The 18,958-nt window shown below is 44.9% G+C and overlaps 1 protein-coding gene across 1 annotated transcript in view; it reads left to right on the top strand.

The window, feature by feature from the left end:
* The window catches only part of LOC109383436 (translation initiation factor eIF-2B subunit gamma-like), a 25,425-nt gene extending 8,078 nt beyond the window's left edge, over positions 1-17,347 (top strand). Inside the window, exons 5-6 of the mRNA XM_019643898.1 lie at positions 9,866-9,969; positions 17,177-17,347. Of these exons, the coding sequence (XP_019499443.1) occupies positions 9,866-9,969; positions 17,177-17,229 (157 nt within the window). The 3' untranslated portion in view covers positions 17,230-17,347. The remainder of the gene's footprint in view (positions 1-9,865; positions 9,970-17,176) is intronic.
* The last annotated feature ends 1,611 nt before the right edge of the window (positions 17,348-18,958 follow it).

Here is an 18,958-nt window from a genome sequence, read left to right as displayed (position 1 = left end):
TTTAAAAAAAAAAAAAAACAGATGATAGTGAAGGCAGATCCAAGGATGACAGACAGTTATGCATGAAGCATAAAGGAAGCAGTTAGACCAGAGTGGAATCCAGGAAAGACTTATTCAGGAAGATGAAACTGATAAAATACCAAATACATATAAACATCTTGAAAGAATTAGACAACTAGCTAAAAATTGGGGTTGAATTAATAACCACATACAACACTAACAAAAACAAAACAGTTATTAACTGTTTAAAAAGTTGTACAAGACAGGAAAAGGCACCATAGTTTGCTATGGGGCTCAACTATGAAATAGAATTTACATAGTCATAATAAAGTAAACACTGACTGTTGACCAAAATTACACTTATAACTGTATTAAAAGGAGGAGGGATAGGAAAGGAAAGAGGAAGCAGGGGGAGGAAGGAGAGCTACGTCGTCGCATTTCATGATGGGAAGTCTATTGATAATGCCTAAAGCTGAAAAATCAAGTAGTAATATCAACATGTTATTATCTAGAGACATGGAAGTAAATACTGAAATATTCAGCATAAAGAAGTTGAAGAGGGACATAAATAGCGGGAACAGGGAAGTGCTATTTTTCATAATAAAACCTTCAGAACAATTTGCTTTACATTGCATGCATATATAAGTTTAAATGCCAAAAAAAGTCAGAATTCTGTAATGCACTGCTACCGGTGGAGTGCTGATAAATTGTTAACAACCAGCTCTCCAAAGGAAAAAATAAGTGGCCTGATTTGTCACATTTGCCAGTCTCCGTGGTGTAAATTCTCCCACTATCGCCAACGATATCAGGGAACGCTGAGTTGTGAAGAGATTCTAACATTCGGCTCTCCCAAATGGAACAAGCTAGCTCTAGCACACCACTGATGATAGAAACCTGTATCAAGTACAGTAAGTCCCCGACTTACGAACGAGTTCTGTTCCAGGAGAAAGTTCATAAGTCGGATTCGTTCGTTAAGTCCAACAAAGTGAGTCGTATACACCTTTGACACAAATATACAATATAAAACATAAAAAAAAACTAAACACACACACACACAAATACTGTAAATAAACTATTTTTACTTTTACAGTTACCTTGAAATGGTGGCACAGTACAGTACAACTGGCATATAGGGGATTGCATGGAGTGGACTGACAAAAAGAGAGTTACTAACTGGAGGAGGGAGGGTAGGTGGGAGATGGTGGAGCTGCTTTTCCTCTTGCTTCCGGACATCCCGGGCTCTGATTGAGCACTGTACTACTGTACACTATTGCACTGTACAGTAAGCACACAGCACAACTGTGACAATGTCCGGCAGACACGTGAGCTACTTCCGTGATTTGTTCACATCTACGAATGTTCTTAATGCGAGGTTCGTTTGTATCTGTGAAAGTTTGCAACTCGAATGTTCATAAGTCGGGGACTTACTGTATTTCACTCTTTCATCAAACACTTAAGGACCCACTCTGTGCTGAAGACTGCTAGGCAACTGAAGACATAAAACGCATAAGGTTCAATCTTTCCCCTCAAGGAACATATAGGATGTATGCAATAAGAAGTTATAAGTGCTGTGGTAGAAATCTGTAAGGTCACAAAGGAAAAAAGAGTCAGGAACTTAAGGAAGTGACCCTTAAGCTAAATCTAGACAAATGAGTAGAATCACACAGGCTAGCAAAAGGAATGTTCTAGATTAGATATTGGGTCGTCAGGAAAGTTATGACACATTTTTGCATTGAAAAACATAAGAAAATGCATCATGACTTTCCTGATGACCCAATATATCAAGAGTCTGAAGTGTGAGAGAGCCTTATCTTATTTCAGAAACATCTCATTCTGATCTTAGCTCAGATTTCACCACTTAAGAAGAGGCTTTGCTGACTACCCTATCAGAAGTAATCCATCCCAAAACTTTGTTGCGTCAACCTGTTTTATTTCCTTTGTAACATTATCACTGTCTGGCCTTACTTATTTACCTGTCTCTCCAAGTAAAATGTTAGTTTGAGAACGTAAGTACTTTATCTTTCTGTTTCACTGTTATATCCTGAGGGCCTACAGGAACTCAATATGTATTATACGAAAGAATGGTAAACAATTCATAATGACCACAATACAGAATTCAAAGAGGAATGGATACGACAGGAGACAAGGCTGTAATAGATGGACAAAGGCCAAATCATGGATTGTCCCCTAAGGAGTTTAATAGGTAACAATAATTTTAAGAGTTTAAAGCAAAGGAATAACATGATTAAATTCACATTTTACAAGGATTATTTTGGCTATAGTGTGGAGGATGCTCTGAAAAGGGTAGACATGGAGGCAGGAAGACTACTGAAATAATCCTGGTTAAAAACAAAAAAAAGGGCCAGCCGAGTGGCAGGTTGGTTAAGAGCTGGCTTGGGATGCCAGCTCTGAGTAGCAGGGACCCGGTTTGGATCCCACATGGGGGCCAGTGACACTGCCCTCTACAGCTAAGATGGTGAACAACAGCTCAACCTGGAGCTGGGATGCTTTGAGTTGCTGGCGACGGCATAGGCTGCAGCCCCTGCTGCAGTGGGGCTGCCATAAGCTACCGTGTGTAGCCAGCAGCCAGCGTGAGCGGCCGTCCAGAGGCTGGCGACTGATCTGCCTCACCTGGAAAGAGCGCAATGATAATACCAACATGGGCCAGTGAAGCAACGTCTTCCACAACTAGACTGAAGAACAAAAGGACAGCAACTTGTCTGTTCCCCTTCCCATGAATTCCCAGCACTGTTCCCCTCCCCCAATTCCCCAATAAAATCTTAAAAAAAAAAGAGGTCCTTAACTAAGGCAATAGCAATGGAGATAGAAAGGAGAAATAATGTGATAAAAACTATAAAACATGGTGACTGCCTACATATGTGAGGTGAAAGGGAGAGAAATTAAGATGCCCAGATTTCTAGCTTAAGCAATGATGTTTCAGGTGTGCTGTTCACTAAGATAGAAATCAATAGAGGAGGAGAAAGATTTGCAGGGTAGGAGGCAGGGGAATGATGAGTTCCGTTTGCGACAAGTTGAGTTCATGGCAGGCAGCCTTGATGTGCAGGACTGGAGCTCAGGCAAGAAGCCTGTACTTGAAGTACAGATTTGCAAATGGTCGGCATAGAGGCGGTAACTGCAGCCAAGGGAGTAGATAAGATCACCAGGGAGAATGTGTGTCATTAACAGAAAAGAAACGAAGAAAAACTTGGGGGAACATCAGCAATTTTTAGACATAAGGAATCTAAGGAGACTGACCGGAATGATCAAGAAAGGAATATAAAGGGTAAGGGAGAGGACAGTTGGTAGGGGAAGCCCAGGTCTGGTTGGGGAAACAGGTAGATAGTGGTGTACCCACTGAGATGAGGAAGGGTGAGGGAGGAGCAGAGTTGTGGGGAGACAAGTCCTGTGTAGGGCTCATGAGGTTGGAAGTACTTATAGGACATCCGGGTGTGTGAGGGGATCTAGTAGCCAGTTTGATTAGAGGTTAGGAGAGGTCAGACCCAGAGATCCCTTTCTGAATTACTGTGGTCTTTTCTAACTTATTTTCCTATCTCCATTTTTCTTTCTCTTCCAAATCCACCCTTCCACCATCTAATCCCTATGGATTAGAGCATGAGCTTTAGAGTCAGACGGCCAGAATGAATCCCGGATCTGTCCCTTACTGATCATTTAGGGAATTGGCTTTACCACTTTGTGCCTGTTTTTCTCACTATAAAACAGGGTAAAAACTGAGCTACTTCACAGGATTACTGGGACTACTCAGTGAGTTAACAGACATAAAGCACTTAGGACAGCACTTGGTACATAGAGTGTTAGTCATTATTCTATCACCATCATTACTTTATCTCATTTCACAGAGGTAACATGTTGCCGGCATTGTCTTCCTAAAGGATATCTCTGATCATGTCCCAGTTCTATTCAAACACTTTTGAAAACTCCCCATTACCTTTAGAGTAAAATTTGAACGTCAAGGTTTCTCCTGATCTAGCTCCAACACTGAGTCCTGGAATATTAGAGTGAGATGGGGCCTGAGAAGTCATCCAGCTCAGCTCCTGCATTTTTACAGATGAATACATTGTGGCATTCCAGACTTTTTTTCTCCTTGCACCCCTGCTACTCCATGCCCCAATCCAGGTTCCTGTGTGAGACTGACAGACGTCACCATTCTCTTGAAAACCAGAACTATGCTTGCTTTTATCCATTTGATTACCTACTTCCACAGTAGCTCATGAGGCTTTGTCACTTCCACTATCTGTCTCATCTTGCCTTAGATCTTCCAGGAAAGACAGCCCATAACTTTCCCATTTGCTCTAATTAGCAGCTTCTCCCTCCCCGCCCTTCCTGGGAGTGGGCAGACAAAGGAGCCGCCCTCTAGCACCTCTACAAAGTTCAGTGTTAGTGTCCTGAGTTGACATGAAGAGACTTGATGAGGAAACCAAGGCTCCCTCAGAAACCCCAACTTGCTTATATGAGAGAAGGTCATAGAAAAGGCCTAGCATAATATCACAAAGTCATTTGCTGTTTTGGAGGAGGTATAATCTTGGATGGCCTAATAAGGTTTCTAGCTGGGAAAACAATAAAGGTTGAGATGGCAGCTGCTGCTATTTTCCAACTAAAAAAGTTGAAGGAAAGCTATAGCCCACAAAGGGTTAATGACCAGAAAGGCCATTAGGGATTACCCAACCCTGCAAATTAGCTCCTGGTGATAAGATCAGACATCCTGATTCCCATATGAACTTTTTCCCATTATTTTCAGGTCATTTCATTTTAATTACTTATGGTAAATTTGGGAAAGGTAATTAAATTGCAGTCATGTGAGACTTTATTACTCTGCTGCTATTACATCTGGACTTAGTGATAGAACAGGAGCATGAATTTGTCCAGAGGGAGTTTCTCATCTACTTGGTTTGCTTGTCTTTGCCAGCAGTAGTGAGTGGCTGGGGCTTTCTGGATACCTGCCCAAGTTCCTCGGGGCTCGAGAGATGCTAATAGGACCACCTTGGGGAAGGTGTAGGCGAGACTGTGCAGAGAAGACTCCTGCTTGTCTTTCTTATTTTCTGCCACTTCCAAATTACTGACAGCTGATGCTCAGCAATCCAAAGCCTAGTGAAAACTTCATTGTCAAGACTTCAGTGTCAGTCCTGTGTTGTGCATCTTTGGCCCTCTGGTCCTAAGCAACATCTCCTGCATTTCCTCCTAGTACTAGGTGAATGACCCAAGCCACAGTCTAGGGTAATACCCCCCGCATACAGGCAGGCTAGGGAACCAGGTTTCTCCAAGATTTTCCATGCTTTCTGGAGGCAGCAAGGGCAGCTCTCAGAGCCAAACAAGATAATACTGCTTCTCATTATTACCCTGAGTGTCTTCACCTGCACTCAACTGACTGCCCTGCCCACTGGGTCTCTTCCTTCTCCACTACCTTCATTTCTGACATTCACTCTGCCTGAATTGCCTCTCTCTAGAGATCTTTACCTGTAGAAATCTTACCCATCTCTCAAGGTCCAATTCATATTCCGACTCCTATATGCAGCCTTCTTGAACTGTCCTAGCCAGAAACTGTTTCTCCCACTTCTGTGTTCCCTGTGTACCCGTAACACTTGCCTTATGGTCTTGTGGCACTTACTCTATCTTTTTTTTTCCTCAACTAGACTATAAGTTCCTTGAATGCAGAAATATTTTATATGTATTTGTGTTTTTTAACTCCTAATACTTTTTATATGCTAGATAACTTCTAAGTATTTACCAAATGAAAAATAGAGATTCCTGATTTAAATGCCCCTACTGTAATTGGCTGAGTATCTGTCAAGAGAGCCCCGTCTACTTCTAGAAAAAAATCATGGAGTGAATACTTCACTCCTTGAAATTCACCAAAATGGAAACAAAAAAAGGAAGCTCCGTATATAAAAAAATTAAATAACTGTCTCATACCCATATACAGACTAAAGAATATCTGCCAAACAGTGAAATTTAGATCAGATCCAAACAGAACACAAGGATTCAACCAGCATTAAGAATAGGGGCATGAGTGAACCAAAGCAGAGCCTCCTAACCTTAGCCCAAGGGGTCCTCGTCCTTTGGGGGTCAAACGACCCTTTCACAGGGGTCGCCTAAGACCATCGGAAAACAAAAATATTTACATTATGATTCATATCAGTAGCAAAATTACAGTTATAGAGTAGCAACGAAAATAATTTTATGGTTGGGGGTCACCACAACATGAGGAACTGTATTAAGGGGTCGCGGCATTAGGAAGGTTGAGAACCTCTGATCTAGAGTGACACCTGGACGAGGACCCCTTGGGCTAAGGTTAGGAGGCTCTGGCACCTGGGCAGATATGGATGAATCAGCCATAATCTTTGCAATGAAGTAGTGAGTTTGCCTAAAGCAGACCTTTAGTCACATGCCTAGAAAGGCTACATGAATCTCCAGGTCCATATTCTTTTCTCCCCCAAGGTTCTGAATGAGTTTAGAAAGCCTGCCAAACTAATCCCCAGAGAAGAACCTGCCCGTCCTCAGAGTTACTAAGAAGTTTCATGGCTCTTTGCCAAAAACTGCCCAGTCAACAGCTGAGGCAGAAGCCTACGACACAGAGGAGAGTCACCACTGTGTAAGCTTTGGACACATTGTTTATCCCCTGAGAGCCTCGATTGTCTCTGTAAAAATTAGAGTAAATACTACCATCCTTACAGGCTCTCTAAAAGGATTAAGTTACATAATGAACGTAAAGTGTTTTGTGTAATGACTGAGATGTATAAGGCATTAGATTCGTGTGAGTTCCCTCTCTTTCTGGAATAAACTGAAGAAAGTCCTAACTGAAGGCAGAAGAGGAACGAGAATTTGGAGGCGTTATTGCTTCCCAGGTCAGGGCTTCCTCCTCATGTCATATGCCACAACGTGGTGTGGTGTGATGTGCCTGGCCAAGCACTGGTCTTGTTGTAGACCTCTGTGTTTTCTCATGGACTTCTCTCCACTGAAGGATTAAGGTTTCCAGGGTAACTTCCCAAGACCTGCAACTTTGCCTAAAATGTAACCCCACCAAGGAGAAATGAGGACCAAAACCCCATTATTTTTAGCCATCTTCGAACAGCTTCTTAGAGAACACAGCCAAGCATTAGCACAGCAGAATCCTTAGTACCTAGCTGAGAGTTAAAACTAGAAAGTAAAAACTATAGTTCTGGCACTGGAGCCAGTTCTTTTCTTGAGTTATAGAAATTCACCTCCCCTCCCGCTTTAAGCACTGAGCAAAAAAGGCAAACCTGGAGAGGCTTGTTGATATATTGGGTTGTTGGAAAAGTCATGACATATTTTTTTCTATGTTTTTCGTTGCAAAAATGCATCATGACTTTTCCAACAACCCAGTAGTAGTATCTGTCCTTCCCTAGTATGAGCAAATACACATACTTCCAGTGAAATCCTTAATGTTGGAGTTTCTTTCTGGACAGAGGGAAAGCTATGTTGACTTGAAATTTTTCCAAAGGACCTCAGCTTGCTAATGGAGGTGACTTGTAACTGCAGCAGTGATAAAGGGGAAGTGAAGAAACAAGCAGCAGAAAAGAACTTCACATTCACTAAGCGTTTTGTGAGGTGTTCGTCTCAAAGCCTCCCACAGATCCACTGACCAAGAGCCTCGGGAGAGCAGCCAGCTTCCCATCAATCAACCCACTTTTTTCCTTATCATATCTTCAGACTCTGCAGTGGTGGTTTATGCATCTCAAAGGATGTTACACACCAACTAGATAAGACAAGCAATATGGGAGGTTCTGAAGACCTCAATCAGACCTGCTAAACATAAGGAGAAACCACGCTATCCATTGCTGTAGAAATCTGGCCTCATTCCAGCCGCCTCCTTCCAGAAATGCAGAAATGGTTCCCACTTATATCCCAGATTCCAAAATAGCCAGTTAGTTGTCTCTAATTATGGCTGCTTGAGTTTCTGTTGACTCTTTTTTTGTCTGCTGTGTTTACCCCTTGCCTACCTCCAGCACCTGCATTCTCAGGCTCTTAAAACCTTGAACAGGATATATCCCCTTATTCCTCCCTTGGAAAAAGAAATGAGACTTTTCAGTGACAACCTAATAGCCAATTGTAAGCCTGCTCTGTCCCAGGAGCCTATGTATCTGAGGCTTTCCATACTTCCTTACGATTCTTTTTGGGAGAATTTTCCCCAAGGGGCAGGAACCACTCTAACTGCTGACTGCATTGCTTTGCCTAAGGCAGAGGGCAAGTTACAATGTTCTGGAAGTTCCCTTAATACCCACCCACTGAGTGTATCCTGAGTTTGAGCCAAAAAACAAACACTGCTCATCTCCACACCACCGAGGTGCTATGGTTTTGTCCTTTTGCTGCTTTGTGACAGACTTTAACTTTCTGGAAGAACAGAGATAGAGAAGGCTCTGGAATGCCATAAAGTGCGAGATTTCTTTATTATTTTTTATTATTTTTTTTGCATTTTACTAAAGTTTTGGCATTTGGAAGAATCTTTTTTTTAATGGCCAGGGCATCGATAGTTTCAGTCCTTGAAATGTCTTCTTCTCCATCCCCTATGCCTCCTGGGTTGCTTGAGGATTTTTCCTTAGTTGGTGTTTTGTTTTATTTTGTTTTGTTTAAATGGCTGCTGACACCCTCCCAACCCACTCACCTCCTTCTCCCTTTCCGCTTCCCCTGACTCTAATTTAGAGCGCTGACTATTTCCTCATTAGGACAGAGCTCCTTCCACAGGCCATCTCAGCTGAGAAAAGCAATCGGGCAGTTCCAGGCTTCCTCCAGTCTTTTCTCCCCTTAATTTCTTTGTGTGGCATTATGGTAAAATGTATGGATTCCGGAGTTAGGCAGACCAAGATTTGAATCTGCTATTTGGCAGTTATGTGGTTTGGGGTAAATGGTTTAACTTCTCTAAATTTGTTACCTCGTTATTTTTACTGCATCAGAGGTAAAAAATGATACTCCCACAATCATCTAGGAAGCTTCTTTTTCTAATTTAAATATATAAGGACCCCCATCCCAGACTTACCAAAAAGATTAATGGGGGCCAGGACATTGCGGGTATTTTTGTTTGTTGTTTTTCACACTGCCCAGGTGATTTTTCTGATGAAATAGCTAGATTTGTAAGTCACTCCCATAATGTATATAGAGTATTTAGCACACTCCTGGCATAGGGTAGGTATGCAATAAATGCTACAATAAATGCTAGTGAAGATTTTCAGATGACCTTTTCTCCCACCCACCAGCCTTCAGGAGCTAGAAAGATGCTCTTTAAACACATTTAAATGCTAAGAACCAGCACCGATACTATTAAGAATGAGGCTTTAGGGTCTGGAGTAGTCTTTTATGTGGCGTGGAGCTAGTTTAAAAAGCATCCTTTTTTTTCCTAAATGAATATGGTTTTGATTAGCCAGAGTCTATAGTGAGAGCTGTGGAACACCCATTATTTCCATAGCTGATCTCCTAGGAAGATTCATGAGATCTGAGCCTCAAATGAAATTTGGTAAATAGTCCCAGATGAGAGGCAGGAGGGATGGGTCAGCCGAGGGACCAGCGCCAGCTTCCACCCCCAGACCAAAGGAGGAGAGATTGAATGGAATTTAGGTCTGCAGTGCTTAAAAACTGAAACGAAAGCATCTGCCCTTTTCAGGCTTTGGAGGAAGATCATTGTGACCATATCTGAACTCTGGACTTCTCTTAAGCCAGGTCCTCCAGTGGCCCAGCTGAGCCATTCTGTCTTCTAGTGACAACTTCAGGCATGTAGCTGTTAACTGGACTGACCAGCTCTTTCTAGCCAATGGAGGAGCCAGAATCCCTAGCCCATAGTGGAGAGGATGGTGATGAGAGCTGTGGGCACTCCCTAACTTAAGCTACTGTGTTACAGAAGCAACATCCAGGGCAGCGTCATCTGCAACAATGCTGTGATCGAGAATGGAGCAGACATCAAGGACTGCCTCGTTGGAAATGGCCAGAGGATTGAAGCCAAAGGTAAAACAAAACCCAAATTCCAATCACACATGCCATTTTTTTACCTATAGCACTAGCACAGATCATGCTGAGTGCTGGTGAAGACTGGGAAACAAGCACCTGCATACACTGCGCGTGAGACCTAAACTGATAAAGCCATCCTTGCAGGGGGATTGACATCACTGACAAATTTTTAAAGTTAACAGTTCCATTTTTAGGAATTTATCTTACAGGTAAGCTCATAGATGTATACGGCCTTACTATCAAAAAATTTAAAAGATAAAAAGATCTAATGGCCCTGATTGGCACCAATACTTTACAAGGACTCTTGGACATGAGAGAGAAGGGCCAGTAACCCAACTAAGGCTTTGCAACTAGCTCTGGCCTCCTGCAGTCCTTGGGCACCTCCCCTGACCTGATGTTTAAGGGAGGTGGTCCCAGCGAGTCCTGGCCTGGGAGAAAGTTAGTGGCTTCTTCAGCAGCCATTCACTCAGAGCCATTCTCGACCGCCTAGAGGTGAGACTATGAGCTGTGCTGTTAGCTCGCTCTGCTCTGCAGCTGTAGAAAGACTTATATAGTGCTTGAGAGACATACAAATACCAGGGTTTCCCTGTTAGGCTGGGCAAATTTGAATGGTCCATAATTTGGTTGGATGGTTTTAGCCAAAAACTAGATAAAGCTCAAGATTAATAGGAATGCTTAATTCCTTTTAAGTTTATTCCTAAACCTAAAATAGGGTAAGGTAGGGGAGTTGCTGACGGAATGAGCCCCACCAATTCTGAATTTGTAGAAGCCATGTCATTTTCCTTCTCCCCAATAACCAACGGCCTTCTTCAGTGTTTTCCTCCTGCCCCTTTTTTATTTTATTTCTTTTAGCTGAGCCATTCTGCCACCTGTTGGCAGCTCAGCAGCAACTCAGCTCGGGCTGGACTCGAACCGCTGTTGCTCAGAGCTCAGACTCTTGAGCCAGCTCTTAACCAACTGAGCCACTCGGCCGGCCTCTCCTGCCCCTTTTTTAAGTCACAAAGCTACCTCCCTTTTGAGCTTTAGACTCAAAGAGACCTGGGTTCAGATCTCAGCTGTGCAACTTAACTGGATGTACACCAGGTTCAATTTTTAATCTGTAGGCCTCAGATTTTAAAAACTGGAAAAACTGAGACAATAGTACCTACCTTGGAGGATTGTCATGAGCATTAAATACAATTAAATGTTGTGAGGAGCACACACATACCAAGGGACTCAGCACTCCACTTATACACCACGCCGTTGTGCCTCCCCCGCCTTTGCGCATGCCCCCTCTCTCTCAGGAATTCCTTTCCTGAAGACCCTGCCCAGATGTCTTCTCCTCTGTAGACCTTTCCCTGACTCTTCCCATGACTCCCTACAGCCAAACTGAGCATTCCTCCCTCCTTGGCACCCCCGAACTTTGTCAACACCTTTATTAAAGTCCGTTCACAAGTTATGGCAGTTATCTGTAAATTCTACCGTCTATACTAGACTGAGATCTCAAGGGCAAGGACTGACTTATGCCCATATGTATCCCAGCTCTCAGAGCAAGTCCTGGTTTATAGTAGATGCTGGGGAGGGGGTGGGGGTAGGAGATGAGTGAATGAATTTGGATCTTTAAAGCGTCTTTTTAGGGATTTCATGGCAGAAAGTTAGGGTTCCAAGAAAGGCCTGTGAGATGGTTGCGATTATCATGAGATCTCTCCATGCTTTTTTTCTAAACTTATGCTAATAAAAGAGCCACATTGCAACACCAATAACTGAACTGGGAGATGTGGCCTTGGCCTGAAATTATTCTTCCCCCTCATTTCTCCACTTGAGTCTGAATGCACCTTTCCTCCTCACTGCCTGTCTTCTCACATTTCAAGCACTTTCTTCCTCTGCGTGTGAGAATTGTCATTTCTGAGAGGCCTGGCAGCAGCGCCCTAACTCCTGGTACTTTCTGCTCTGATCACACGCAGACAGAGTATGAGCCAAAGTGAGAGGACTGGGACACCAGCTGAAACTCCAGCACAGGAGGCATGGATGGCACGGCCCTCCCGGAATGCTGTTAGCTTACAGCTGTTGTTTACAGCTTTAAAATGTTCTCACAGACACTTATCTTACTGGGTTTTCATAAAAGCCCTCTGACCTAGGGATTCATTATTAACCCATTTGGTGAAGTAGAAACTGAGACTTGGAAAAGTTGTAATTTACTCAAGGTACAATGCTAGTAGATGACAAAACTGGGTCTTCAGCCAGAATTATTGCCAAACAGCCATTAAAAAGACCAAGGGAAGAAGCCACTCTGGGTTGCCCAGCAGAATTTGATCGATGATACCCCTTTTGTCCCTTCAGTTCATCTTTCCCAGACTAATAGGAATAGATATTTGGCCTCTGTATCCCAGCCCTTTCTGATCCTCCGGAACCTCAGGTCTGAGCGCTTTCCTCCTGCTCAACATACCAGCTCACCCAGGCCTACCCTTGGGTTGCAGAGAAACTTATTTCTTGAGCAGCTAGGGCTGGTTGGTATTTTCTTAAAAATAGGATTCAGATCCCCCAGCCTTTTCTCTGACTCCATGGAAGACCTTGGAAAGGTTCCCCAGTTTCAAAAGCAGCTGTTCAGCTGGTCTGTGGAGCTGCTTTCTTACCCTGTCCCCTCCCCTGCCTGGTCATTGTATTCCTCTGTCCTTTGTTCTCTTCTGTTTGGGTTTGTGGCCCCACACAATGTTTCTTCCACCTCCTTCCTGCCGCTTTGTCTCTGTAAATTATCTTCTGCTCAACAAAACCTAAAAACATCCCCCAGTGCTTGCTTCTCTCAGTCCATCCTGGAACCAGGAACTGCTTCCTTTGGTTGTTTTTGAAAGAGTTTAGACCTGTAGGCATATATGAATGCGTGAATTCAATTTGCCAGCACCCTAGAGGTCCCTCATTTCTTGTGTGCTGGAACCTGGAACTTCATGGTTTCTGCTGCTGCTTCTCCCCATTTCCAACACAGTAATGGCACTCCTTCCTTTTACTTTGCAAGGGCGCCTTTTCATTCTATGTGCAGAATGAATGAATGCCAACTGCATGCCAGATAATGAGGGTCTGAGGCATGGCACCTCCCATCAGGGAGCACAGGGCTGGACTAGCCAAACCCCTAGGATGTCATGGGCTTCATTATCTCCTGGGTTTTCTGGCTCTAACTAACACTATGTGCTCACTTTTTAGCAAGGAGAACCCCAACACTTTCTGCTCTGTCCTCTATGCTGAGGGACCAGTGCATCCAACACAGTAGTGAGTGCCTTCCTGCCACAGGTACATCTTCCCAGTCACCTGTTCCCACTCACTTTTCTTTGAGGCTGAGCCATATGGAGCAAGCAAATTCCTAGCCATTGGTGCAGCAGTCAAGGCCTGTTACTATGGAGGATCCAAGCAAACATCAACACCTCAGGTCCTCATCAGCAAAGAGCTCAGCAGATGGCAAAATCCCCAATCTTATTGACATGGAGGCATTTCAGGGGAAAACATTCCTCCTCAGAAGTAATGCTATCCCCTCTCCAAATTCAAGCCATTTGCATACTGCAGCCTTTTACCCATAGCAGTCTTTTACCCCAAAAATGTGACTCTTATAATCCAGTGTGGGCCTCTCCGCCCTCTTCTAGCACTACCAGGAGAACAAGCCATTTTCTAACAATTCTGGCTTTTCTCGCAGCACCCCAGCATGCTCAGTTAATGAGATTATCTCTGGCAAAAATCCCAGTAGCCAAGTTTGACCTCCTGCTCAAGCTAACAGAAGAGCCGTAGCCAACAGATTCAAAACCTAGGAAACTCTAATTGGACACTTCCTGTGGGTCGCTTATCGCCGTCAGTGAGAGAACTTGGATCTCTTCCCTGTGACCACAGTGATCAGTCCTTTGGCCATGAAAGTAGACCTGATGGCTGCACAGGTCAAGTCCTGGCTAGCAGGACTCCTTCCCAGCTTCCCATCAGTGCAGCTTCTCATATGTGACTTGTCGTTCCCTTCTGTCCCACTGGTTTTTTCCCAACTTACCATCCTCCCTTGTACTCTTCCCTTTAAGATCTTTCCCAGCCTGACTCCAGCCCAGAGCTTTTCCAGCGTGTTTATTGGAACCGGCTTCCAACCCTGGCCAAGCAGAACTAGTACTGCTTGCTGTTCTTCTCTTGGTTTCCACCACCTTACTGAATTTCCATGAAAATACATCTACCCCTGAAAATGCCACATATAGTCTCTCTCCCCTTACTTCCAGTGAGTCTTCCCCCACCCCTAGGCCAAAAGCAGATCAAAAGGCAGGGAGGAGAGTAGGGAGGGCAGGCCAGAGAAGGCTCACGGGTTTACTTGGAGCCTGGCAGAGCAGAAGAAAGCATTGTCTGCCCCAGCCAGGCACCTCATTAGCCCCTCTGGTCTGGAGCACTGAGGGCCAAGAAGAACGTTAGTTGGAACTAGGACTGTCTTCAGCCCAGGGACCCTGGAGACTAGGAAGAAACTGGATGAAGGAAGAGCAAATGTCAGAGTCTAGATAAGAGATGTTGAGGCTGACTCAAGGCTATAGAGGGGATGAAGTTAAGAGCTTTTGGAGGTGCTCTGGGAAGCTGGCCAGAGAAGCTTTTCCTTTGTTCTTTTCTGGTCAGTGTTATCTCAAGGGTGGAGCCTGATTGGCGGTTACAGTCCGGGCAGGACCAGCTCCAGCCCTACGGAATTTGGCAGCCTAAGCCCTGTCTGTGCCTCCTCCCCATTCCTCTCACTGAAGGAAGCAGATGGCTGTGAAGTATAAAAAGGAGCACCTCCTGGGGCAGGAGTGTACACAGGCCAGACCCAGACCCAGTCAGTAACTTCTGTTTAATACTTATCAAAGCACTATGCTGAGCTCTTTACATCAATTAACTTACTGAATCCCCACAAGTTTGTGAGGAAACTAAAGCCCCAAGACATGAAACAATTTTCTCAAAGTCAAATTAGAATTCAAGTCTTGATGACTCAGAAGCCCTTCCCTTTCCTGCATTGTCACTTTTTCTTCCTCTCTTTCCTATCCTTTTCTTTTCACATATGATTGCCTCTGTCCAATAATGGCAAATGTTGTGAAAGGCCTACACTCGGTTTCTCTTTCCACTGGACAAAGTTAGAGAGAAAGGCCTGAGGATGCCCTGGATCCCCAAGCACCTTTGCTCTCGTGCAGCAGATCTGTCGGTTACGGTCTCTTTGACAAGAAGATTGGAGGCCTTCTCTTCTATACGTGCTCCTTTCTTACATCTGTACTCTCACCTAGCCCTCAAAACACACACACGTGGGGCTAGCCGGGTGGCTCAATTGGTTAGAGTGCGAGCTCTGAGCAACAGGGTTGCCGGTTCGATTCCCGCATGGGCCAGTGAGCTGCACTGGAGCTGAGCTGCCGATGAGCTGGTGAGAGCGCATGCTCTTAACAACAAGGTTGCTGGTTTGATTCCCACATGGGGTGGTGGGCTGCGTGCCCCCCACAACTAGATTGAAAGTGGCAACTGGACTTGGAGCTGAGCTGCGCCCTCCACAACTAAGATTGAAGGAGAACGACTTGACTTGGAGCTGATGGGTCCTGGAAAAACACAATGTTCCCTTCCCCAGTTCCCCAATAAAATCTTTAAACACACATGCACACACACGTTCCAACAGTTACTGCCTACTATATTCTAGGCTCTAGCAGAGTAGGTGTGTAAGGATGAATAAAACTTGCCTCTTGCTGTCCAGCTGCTCACAGTCTATTATAGAGACACAAATGAGTAAAGAAATAAGTACAGTTTCACAGGTATCATGGGTCACATTCAAGCCACCAAGTGTGGCAAGAAAGGTGTTGGACCTTTAGAGGCCATGGGAAGCTAGCCCAGAAAGAATCTATTTTCAAGCAGCTGATCAGCCTTTTCTGTCTGAGCCAACAGAAGACTGGAAAACTCGCCTGTCTCCTACATCTGCCCCATATCTCTAGGCAAGAAGTAGACAGAATGCCCCTGGTTCCCTGCCTCCTTTCCCTAGCTGTTATTCCTTGAAAGCTCACCCTCTTCTTACCTTTCGCCACATCACTGGGCAGCTTCCAGGGCACTCCCTGAATACGAGCATATTGAGGGGTCACAGTATTCCTCTTCCCTCCCTTTTGTTCCCCAAACATCTTGGACGACCTAAAAACATATTCATCAGTGAACCATCCAAACCCTCAGCTTCATAATTTCCTGAACTTCTGTACTCTACCAACCTTCACCTCCTTTCAACTTTAGTTCTCCACTTATATAACCATACCCTATCCTTGTCATTACCCCAAATCTCTGAAATCTTTCATGTGCCAGCTATGCTAGATACTAGGCTATGATCATAAATACACTTCCCCTGCCTTCAAGAGTCTTACAGTGAGGTGGAAGAGAATGATGTAATGAGGTAGAGGCAGAGATATGTATTAGGTAGAATGTTTTCACAAAGCAGAAAATAGACAGTTCGGAAGGGAAGGCTTCACATAGCAGAGCTGCTTGATTAGGGTATTTCGGGTAAGAATGTGCTGGGGAAGAAAGGCCTGTGGGAACAGCCTTTCTGAGATCTAGAGCTATAAAATAGTATGGCTTATAGGTACAAACGGAGCATGGTGGAAGATGAAGATGAAGACGTAGGTAAGGGTCAGGTAATGGAGGGTCTTATGGGTTTGAACTTTACAAAAATAATAATGGACACAATTTATCAAGCACTCAGTAATTCTTTAGCTCATTGAATCCTCACAACAACCCTATACAGTTGGTGGTATTATTTCCATATTACATATGAAGCATCTCCCTGTTTCCTTTGGATATCTCCATTTAACCATTTAGTCTTGTTTTTCTCGCCCTTTTCCCCCATTCCCCACCCTCTGGCCACACCACAGTATTTCATGGTCCCCTTTCATACAGCTTTATGTTTTTGCTTCTGTTGTTCTAATAGCCCAGAATACCTTCGCTTTGATACACTGCCTAAGAAAAACCCTCTATTCACCTTTTAAGGCCTAGCTCCAGTTCCTCTCCTATGTGAAGTCTCCCTGAAAGCCAGAGAGTCAGTGTGAGCATCCCTGCTGTGCGGGAAGATGCTGTCTTTCCTAGAGTCCCTTTGGAAGTTGTATTCCCAAAGCTTCTCAAGAACAGAGCTGCATAGGAGAGGAATAAATGTTTGTGAACACAGAATTAGAAATAATTGGGTTTGAAATGACATCTTTTGCTGATAGTTCTCAAACCACCTTTCCCTTTTCCTTTGTAGCCAAACGAGTGAACGAGGTGATCGTGGGGAATGACCAGCTCATGGAGATCTGAGTCCGGAGCAAGTCACACACCTTCCTCTTGGCCCCCAGAACTACAGATGTTGTCTGGCCCACCTCTTTGACTCTGTATTTATTTCCCAATAAAAAAGGGCTCCTGAAGGCATGCTTGAGACGTATGGTGTAGTGCCAGGCTCCACATCAGGGGCTCTGTGTGTGTTCATGAGTCATGTGGTAAAGACCGTCCAGAGCCAGTGTGTAGAACAAGATGGGACACAGTGGCCTAGCTCTCATGTACCGAGGTGACCAGGCAGGGGCAGCAGCTGTCCAATGGTAAAGCTCCTGGAAGGGCTACTTCCGACTAGCTGGCCTGGCCTGGTCCATAAAAGCATCCCCCACCTGAAAGGGTTCTGGAGGTACTTCACTCCCTGCCACTAGCAATCCGGCAGGTCTAGGTGCTGGCAGTGCCACCTCTGCACGTAATGCTACCTCTACAGCCTCCAGTCTGGGCCTGGCCCCTGAGCCTCAGCCCAGGACTGACTACTGTGCTCCCAGACCTGCCACACATGTTCCCAGCCCCTGCCGCCACCCACCCACCCACCCCCAGTCTCACCCTCTAACTCCCACCATTCACTCCCTATCCTCCCAGTCTCTAGACAATTTCTCCAGCCCAGCTGCTGTCCCTTGGAGACCCTTAAAGCAAGCAGAGGCAGCCCCTGCCTAGCCAGCAAGCCTATCCCTACCGGTTTTAGTGGAGGCAAGAGCAATAAAAGAACGCCGTGGTCTGAGAAGCCAGACCCCTTCCCACCTCTCCTTAGTGAGGTCTGTCCAACCTTACAAGGACCTTACATATTCTGGTTTGAAATTCGTTCTGACTCTTCTCCGGCTACACTCCTTTATATGCTAATTATACAGACTCTCCTGCTTCAGATAATTGAAAAATGAAATTTCCACACTCACAGGTCTTCTGGAGTCCTAGCCACCTTGCCTTTACCTCCCCAACTCAAACACACTCAGCCCGCTCTTGCCTCTCCCTTCTCTCTGCTTTTACAACCTGCAGCTGTTTGGTGGAAGATAAAAGTGGTTCCTGGGGTGAGATTTCACCTCCTAGAATTAAGTGAGTAAAGGTTTCTCTTGATGTGCTCTCTGTGGGTGGCAGTAATTATAAAAAATGATTTGAAATACTGGTTTCTACATGGCTTCAAAAATCTGAAGTCTCTCAAGTTCATTTGAGTAATTTTTCCTGAGCCTTAGTGTTCTCATTGAACATTGAACTTGTGAGAGACTGACTGGATAAGCATGCCTACCCTGGGGGAGCTCCACCTCCGCCAGCCTTCTGGGAGCCCTGGAGCTCCACAGTTTTCCCGCTGGTCAGGACAGGGTTCCTGAAAGTTTGCCCTAATCAGACAGGAGCTGCGATGGCCCAGCAGAAGTAGTCGAAACCAATAGAACTGCAGCAGAGGTGGGAATAAAGAGCTGTGGTGGTGCCCGAGATGGTCCCCTTTGGAACTAAAATTACATTTGTGTGGCCCAGCTGATGCTGGAGACAGTCCTGGCCTGGATGGAAGAGGACCTGCCTTCTGTAATGTTGTTTGGCCTCGGCCAAATCACTGCCTCTCCTCTGTTCCTGTTTCCCCATCTGCAAAATGGGAAAGTTGGACTGGGTAACTTTTAAAGGCTTGTCCTATTCTTGGGTTTTGTCACCTCTCGCAGAGCTTTTTGACCCTTGGGGTCTGGGTGGCCCAAGAGGCCCGAAGACTGCTCCTTGACCACAGAAAGGGGGT

This window comes from Hipposideros armiger, unplaced genomic scaffold (assembly GCF_001890085.2).
Source record: "Hipposideros armiger isolate ML-2016 unplaced genomic scaffold, ASM189008v1 scaffold_82, whole genome shotgun sequence".
Taxonomy (NCBI): domain Eukaryota; kingdom Metazoa; phylum Chordata; class Mammalia; order Chiroptera; family Hipposideridae; genus Hipposideros; species Hipposideros armiger.
This window is presented reverse-complemented; position numbering and strand designations above follow the sequence as displayed.